The following is an 8,583-nucleotide window of genomic DNA, read 5'->3' as shown; positions in this document are numbered from 1 at the left end:
GAATAGCTCAAGCCATTCTTATTTATACAGTCACAATCCTGATCATTTGATTAAAAGAAACTGTAACCTCAGCATGTTTTTAAAAGTTCCATCATTACAAAAAGCCCCTAATAGTTTCTCTTCCTCCCTCCCTCCTCCCATTGGGTCAATTATCCCCTAACCTTATTTTGCACTGTAGTGCACAATTTCAGCAAGTCAAAAATAAAGGCATGTCCTATAGTCACCCAGCTGGTGGCAAATGCAGTTACACAGTTATGCAAGGTGAAAGACAAATTAAACATTTTTGGGTATAAACCCTGTCATCAAATAGCTCCCCTCTGACATAATTTATTTTTAATTGCATATAGACATGTTCATTGTACCAAGCTACCTTTCCGGACATGTACCTATTAATTCCTGATATCATCTTTCTAAGAGCCATTTTCAAGTCTCTATTGATCAGACATAGCCTCCCCCATTTTAAGTCTCTGTTGATTAGATATAGTTTCCTCATTTTACGTCTCTGTTGATCATGCATAGCTTCCTCAGAAGAGTTATGCAAATAGTATCCTACCACTCTCTACAACTGCCACAGGATTACACAGCATGACTGTAGCTGTTTCTCTAGGAAAATGATGACATGTCCCAAAATACCCAGGATTAATGGTCACATCTGATAATCAATAAAGGCAAAGAGAGGATGGTTTTATGCCTGGAAAGCATATTGAGAAAAATGTAGACACATCCTCAGGGCTTTTAGCCTGTGTGCTCCCTGCCTTGCCCATGACTGAGAAAGTAACACTAAATATCACTATGAGTATAGACAGCATAGTTAAGGCAAGCTTGTAGCACACACAATCTAAGTAATAAGCACAGAAGCCACCAAATTTACCACAGGTCCTTGCCAAGTGGGAAAAGGTTTTCTTGGGCCTTGGGAATCCCAGGGGTCTCCATGGGCTTTACCACAGTAGAGTTCCATCTGTGAATCACTAGTATGCTGTACCCTGCAGATGATGCATGGCTACCACCACATAGCCTTTATTCTCTGATCATAATTTGTATACATATTTACATATGTATATACATGTATATGTATACACACACACACACACACACACACACACACACACATATATATATATATATATATATATATATATATATATATATATACACACATGTATGTAGGTTTATAAGTATAACCTGCTGAGTTAACTTAGTGTTGCTCATAAGTGTTTACAGATGAATCTTTGGAGTAACTAACCTATCGGTATTTATCCTTGGAGAAGATTGAATCTCCCTCTCCCTGGATCCGTTCTTTTCCTCTAAGGATGAAGCTTTGTGAGAATTCTTCCACACACATTAACATGACAACTGGCAGTATCACCTTTTGGGTTTGGTTTACATGACTTTATTGTTGACATTTGGTGGATACAGCACAGTGGTAGAAGACCAAGGGCCTGGACTCAATTCCCAGCACTGCAAAGTACTTTTTTTTTTCAATTAAAAGTTTTCAGAGTTATTTGATGGAAATTATGAACTTAAATAATTCTAGAATAGAATTCTAGAATAGAATAATCTAGAACAGGAGTTTCAAAAACTGCTGATTCTTTGACTCTTCTTTCTTAGAGTTTAATTTTCAAAACATGATGCATGACTTGGAACAGGATTAGGGCTTTATATGTGCTAAGCAAGTGCTTTCTTATTTTAAACAGCAGAACTCTGCATTCAGAACCAAAATACAGACAGGGTGAGACCTTGAGACTTCCAGAGTAAAACACATGAAGAAGGCAGAAAGAGTGGATGTTCACTGATAGTCTGTACACAAATAAAGGAGAATATTCAGATGTGATATCCCTTCCAAACGGAAATCCAGAAGATAGTTAACGGTTGTGTGCAGTTTTAAAATGCATGCTACCACCCTTTTCTAGGACCTGCTGCACTACCAACCCACTCCCAGCTCTCTTTTGTTCCACAGGCTTAGCTGGATGGAAGCCACCAGCACTGACCTGGCTTGCCCAGGAGCTGCTGCGCTCTGGCCCCTCCCAGCTCCCTTTTGTCCCTACATGATTATAGCAGTGATTCCAGTGATTCTCATTCCAAAACATAGCTGAAAAAAGCCCCTCTCTCACTTTCTCTGGCATGCCATTTTTCTCCTTGGTACTTTTTCTCCAGCAATTGGCCCTCTGCCGTCTTTATTGACAAGTCAAGAACCAATTAGGAACTAGATCTTAGTATTAGCACCTCCCTTTACAGTTATCAGTCACACAACGGAATGTTCTACGGTATGAGTATCTGTTTGACTTGACTCTTTTGTCTTCTTTTCTGTTCTGTAGCACTGTGAACTCCACCCATCAAAGAGTATCATTGCCTATAAGGTATAAATATCATGTGTGTGTCAGCCACAGCTCACAGTCTCAGATGATCATTCTTCCACAACTCCACCACTTACAACCACACAGCCTATCCAGAAAAATGAAGATCAGAAATGCTTGTAAGTATTCTACACCCCAAGGAGACATGGATGTTTAGCATCCCTCATTTATCCCTGAATTCTATCGGTCTGTCTGTCTGTCTGTCTGTCTGTCTAGTTAGCTAGCTAGCTCTGTCTAGCTATCTCTTTCTTTTTCTTTCTTTCTTTTTAACATCTATTTATTTGGGACAGAGTCTCACCATGAAGCCCTGAGTGTCCTGGAAATTTCTATTTAGACCACCTTGGCTTAAAATTCACAGAGATACTCTTACTTCAGCCCCAGAGTGCTGGGATTAAAATTACAAGCCATCATTATTCTTCAGATAGCTGTCTATTAATTATCAAAACATTGCCTGGAGTGGGGGAGCATAGCAAGAACAAGGATGCCATCTCTACCCTTGGGTGGCATCCAGGTCTGTAGCCCCAGTAGCACATCCCAGATGTGCCTGTCAGCACTGTGACCTGGAGTCCTGAGAGTCCCAGAATCAGAAGATCATGAGGGTCACAGTCCTAGACATGAAACTTGACTGCTCACCTTCACCACTGCAAGGACTGTGTACAAGTGAGGGTCCTACTATATAGCAAGGGCTTGAGTAGGAGGTATCATGGATAGAGTCTTGCTGTGTTTGCATTCTAAAATTTCACTTACAGGTAATCATGTGCTGGTCCATGTCATCTCCTTCTCTCCTCTCTTCTCTTTTCTCCTCTCGTCTCCTCTCGTCCCCTCCCCTCCCCTCCCTTCCCCCCTCCTTCCCTCCCCTCCCTTCCCCTCCCCACCTCTCTCTCTCTTTGCTTCTCTCTCCCTCCCTCTCTTCCTTTATCATCCCATTACTCTTCTCTACTCCATCTCTCATTCTATAGGAATATCACCCAAGTCACCCATGGCCAGATCTGACCAGATCTGATTCATCTAGATGATTCTTGACAATTATTGTTTTATTGTTGCTGGTTGCGTGTGTGTGTTGCATGTTTATGAGTTGTGTGGGTTTGAGTGCCCATGTGAGTGCACATAGACATGGGACAAGTGAATGGGTGTCTTTCTCTGTTGCCTTCCATTGCATTGCCTTGAGACAAGATCTGTCAGTGAACCCAAAGAAGTTCACTGTTTGGATTATTTTAGCTGGCCAGCAAGCTCTTTAGATCCTTATGTCTCTATTCCAAATTCTGGGTTATAGATGTGCAGGGTCATGCCTGGTTTTTTCCATAGGTCCTGTGGATTCATGTTCATGTCTTCCTGATTGAAAAACAAGTTCTGAGTCCACTGAGCCATCTCTCTAGCCCCTTAGATTACTTTAGGCAGATGATTGCAGGTCACCCAAATATATAGGTTAAAAAACACTCTAATGTTTTATTATTACTACACATTTTCTGTGTGTCCCCTAAATGGTTTTGCCATAAAATCTTAATCAATGCTAGAATGACTCAGAGTAGCGCCTATAAGCTGTTTTAGAGCATGGAGACAGAGCTGTTTTACAGGAAATGATGTCAGTGCATGGCAGCAATGACAGAGCTCCCATTCTCACCTAGTAGTCATCTTAACAGTGTCTTGGAAAGAAGCAGGTTGCCACTCATGACCTCTCTTTCCAAAATATCTACACGGAGCTGAAGAAACATAATCCTGTCTAAAGGCTGCTGTGTGACCTGTGACTTTCCAGCCTCTATAACCTTTAGCCAGAATTCACTGTCTGACTGAGAAAACTATCAAGCCTCAGGCAAGTTGTTCTGCCATGGAAAACTCAAACACTATGACTATTGATGTCCTTATGTTCTTGAACTTTCTGTAAATCCTTATGAGTTATTGAGGGGGGTGGATCCTGACACCTTGGAGCACAGGAGAAGCCTCACAGCTCCTGCTAAGAATGGGTCCAGTACGCTGACACCATTGCATACACTAGCAAGATTTTGCTGAAAGGTCCCAGATATAGCTGTCTCTTGTGAGACTATGCCGGGGCCTAGCAAACACAAAAGTGGATGCTCACAGTCAGCTATTGGGTGGATCACAGGGCTCCCAATGGAGGAGCTAGAGAAAGTACCCAAGGAGCTAAAGGGATCTGCAACCCTATAGGTGGAACAACATTATGAACTAACCAGTACCCCGGAGCTCTTGACTCTAGCTGCATATGTATCAAAAGATGGCCTAGTCAGTCATCACTGGAAAGAGAGGCCCATTGGACATGCAAACTTTATATGCTCCAGTACAGGGGAACACCAGGGCCAAAAAAATGGGAGTGGGTGGGTAGGGAAGTGGGGGGGAGGGTATGGGGGACTTTTGGAATAGCATTGGAAATGTAATTGAGGAAAATACGTAATAATAATAAAAAAGAATGGATCCAGTAAATCATGAACATCAATTAGCTTACCAAAGTGCCTCTAATTCAGTTCCAGGTTCAATAAAATTCTACTCTAGGACTTTTAAGTGTGGCTCTGGGGCTAAAGAGATAGTTCAGTGCGCAAAATGTTTGCTCTTCAAGTATGAGTGCCTGAGTTAAATACTCGGAACCTATATAAAGCCAGAACTGTAGTCTACTCCCAGGACTCCCATGAAAGACTGAGATCATCTTTGAGAAGCTTGAGCACCAGCAGCCTGGAATGCACAGCAAGGAAGAGGAGGCCCTACCTCAAACAAGGTAGAAAGTAAAGGCTAACAACAGAGAATGTCCTCTCAACTCCACACTTCTGGAATGTTCTCACACACACTCACACACATGACTGGGTACATAGAAAGGTTTGCTTTTTACGTATTTATTGAACATGGGGCTGTTGAGATGGCTTAGCACATAAAAGTGATTGCAAGCAAGATTTATGGCCTGAGTTCTATTGGCAAAAACCATTTAAGGGTGGAGAGACTTAATTCCATAATGTCCCCAGACCTCTTTTCACATCCTCATTCTCCCCTCATTCTGTATGTGTTTGTGTGCCTGCCAACCTGTCTATATGTGTGTGTGGCACGTGCATATGCACACGTACACACACACACACAAATAATAACAATAATAATAATAGCTATTATTATAGTTATATTATAATAATAATATTATTATTAGGAAGAAAAAAACTTTAAATATGATTCTGAACACCTTATTAAGAAAGCTGTTGACAGACTCTCCAGTAAAGAAATGCTGCCCAGTCTCACCCTCACCTACACATAAAGAATCTCCGAGCACCAGCTGTTCCCTGATAGCTAAATGAGCACTTCATTCTGGAACTATCAAGACTTCCCTCTGTACACTCTGTGCTCAGTCTACATTGAGGTCTTCATTGTTTTCAAGCTTGATGTAACAGCTTCCGATGGAAGCACACTCTGCTCTTTCTCTGCCATCTACTCCACTCCAGCATGATTAGGGTCCTGGCGTCTGGAATCTTCGGGAAGGACAAAATCATGTCCTGACAAAATCATGTCTAAATACTGTTGCAGCTATAAGGCATCTCTGAATGTCAAATGAATCCTGTCTTTTCTGTTCAATTTCCTGGGTCTCCCTCATAACCGTAGACCTAGCATTCCTAAGTGGAATCTTTCTTTCTTGTATCAGCCCATTCCAGAGTCACATCCAGAATCGGTCTCAAAAAGCTTTCAGAATCATCACTGGCAACCAAGAACCTGGTGATTTGTCTTTGCCTCTGACCATCACCAGCTGCTGTGCACATTCTGACTCTCTCTCTCTCTCTCTCTCTCTCTCTCTCTCTCTCTCTCTCTCTCTCTCTCTCTCTCTCTCTCTCTCTCTCTCTCTCAATATTTCTCAGGTACTGTCCTTATTGAAGTACTCCTGTTTATACTTGAAGGAGTTACAGGAGCTCGAAAGTTTTCAACTTTCTCAGGCCCTGGCTCATGGCCGTGCAATCCCAAGTGTGATGGCAGAACTTACAACCCCTCAGAGGAGTGTTGTGTTCATGACACCATCCTGTCCTTTAAGCGGATTAACCTCTGTGGCCCTAGCTGCACCTATATGCCCTGCTTTGAGCTCTGCTGTCCTGAGTCCTATAGCCCCAAGAAGAAATTTATTGTCAAGCTTAAAGTTCACGGAGAGAGATCCCATTGCAGTTCATCCCCTATCTCCAGGAACTGTAAAAAGGTGAGTACCCTCTTCCTGTCCGTGTGTAGGTTACATATGAAAATGGAGAAGGAAGATGTGTGGGTATACCCCTTTTAAAAAACCCTTGCCCCCTACTCTTGTTGCTAACAAACTCTCTCGGGCTCTTTTATTCATGCCCTTCTCTGATTCTTCAATTTGCTTTTTCTTTGTAGCAACGAGATTTTTCATGGAGAAGATATTGAAGAAGATTAACTTTCTCTTAGGAGAAAAAGTGGTGACCAGGTAGGCTTTAGGGTCTATGCAATCACCAACCAAGGTGAAGGCTTAGTGCTGGGCTGCAAACACAATATTTGTACAACTTCTTCTAAGGCTCAGGAAACATTCCAGAGACCAGGCTGTTGGCAAGATCAGTCTTACTTACTTCACAGGAGCTGGCAAGGCTCATGGGGCTCCCTCTATCCTTACTGAATTAGCTACTGGGGCATGAGCATTATCACCTATGCCAAAGGGAAAAAAGGTGTCCCTTCCACAGGACACTTCAGCTGTCAATAGCTTCTCAGCCTGGGGTGGTGCCTCAAGCACTCCTATGTCCCCATATACACTGGAATTTTGACTGATTTGATCTTGTCTAGGTCTTGTGCCGGCAATCACAGCTGCTATGACATGATGTGTGCTTCAGCCATGTCATGTCCGGGAGCCAGCATTTCACGGTTCTCCTCCCTAATCTCTTAAGTTCTTACTATACACTGTTCTAATATCTCCCTGAGCCTTGGCTAGGCATGTTGATGCAGATGATCCATCCACAGCTGGGAATTCACAGTAACTTGCTCTCAGCATGTGGACCAGTTAATAGCCTCTAACAACCATTACCTAAGGCAAAAAGAAACATCCATCATCAAGATTGAGAGCAGAGATATGTGGGTATAAATGAAAAATATTAAGAAGGTAATTTGAGTAATAGAAGCCTCTGTAGTTAGGAGCACCCATTGTTCTTCCAAATAATCTAAGGTACATTCCCAATACACTAGATGGCTAGCAACTGTCTGTAACTCCAGTCCCAGGTTGCCCTCTTCTGACCTCTGCAGGCACTGCATATGCATGGTGCACTGGGATATGAGAGCAAAACACCTACACACATAAAAATTAAGATTAAAAAAAGTTAAGGCCCTTGGTCCTATGAAGGCTCAATGCTCCAGTGTAGGGGAATGCCAGGGTGGTGAGAAGGGAGTGGGTGGGTGGGGGAGCACCTTCATAGAAGCAGGGGAGGGGGAGGGGATAGAGCAGTTGAGAAGGGGAAACTAGGAAAGGGGATAATATTTGAAATGTAAATAAAATATTCAATAATTAAAATGTTAAGTAAATTCAACAAGATTTTTTGACAGCATGAATATTTATCAAAATAGCACTGTTGGGTCACACACACACACACACACACACACACACACACACACCACAGCTTGTTTTGTTTCTCATTTTTATTTTCTAAGCTAGTATACGGTATAATAAATGTCATTTTGGCATTTTCAAACAATGTGTTTTAGTAGATTCACATGCTCTGTCTTCCCTACTTTTACTCTCACATCACCCTTGTGTTCCCCCCATACACACACAAACACACACACACACACACACACACACACACACACACACATCTTCCTTCCAGTCATGTGTGCTTGACTATTTTGAGTATCTCAACTCTAATTCTTCTTCCCTGGACAGCCTGAGAGTCTGCTTTCTTCCTGCAAACGCCAGATCCTGAATGTTCTTACTTGAAGAATGGATACCTGAAGCATTGGAGTGCAGTGGTATATGTGTCTCATGACAATGCTCATTTGAATATTGTTTTCCTAAGCATGTGTTGGAATGTTCCCCCATAACTTTCTAAAATTATCCTATTTCAATGTAACTAAAGATAAATGTATTCCAGCCAGAGTCCACAGAGAAGGCAAGTCATGCAAATCAGGCATGAGGCCCTCACAAAATTTCAAGCTGTGCGACTTATGTAGTAATTTTCTACAAACAATTCCTCCTGGATGTCCAGGAGGCTCCAGACCTGAATAAAAACCACATGTCTGTCTAGAAAAAGGGAATGAATCAAGA

At 42.2% G+C, this 8,583-nt stretch overlaps 1 protein-coding gene across 1 annotated transcript; it reads left to right on the top strand.

Annotated features, from left to right (window-relative positions):
* Positions 1-2,454: 2,454 nt before the first annotated feature.
* Positions 2,455-8,256, top strand: LOC110297262 (insulin growth factor-like family member). The gene is given in 4 exon segments (XM_021166011.2): positions 2,455-2,473; positions 6,194-6,522; positions 6,703-6,765; positions 8,203-8,256. Coding segments are annotated over 4 exon segments (465 nt in total).
* The last annotated feature ends 327 nt before the right edge of the window (positions 8,257-8,583 follow it).

The sequence above is a fragment of the Mus caroli genome, unplaced genomic scaffold (genome assembly GCF_978045245.1).
Source record: "Mus caroli unplaced genomic scaffold, Mus_caroli_1 scaffold_8, whole genome shotgun sequence".
NCBI lineage: Eukaryota > Metazoa > Chordata > Mammalia > Rodentia > Muridae > Mus > Mus caroli.
Note: the sequence above shows the minus strand (reverse complement) of the source record. Positions and strands in the feature narration are given on the sequence as shown.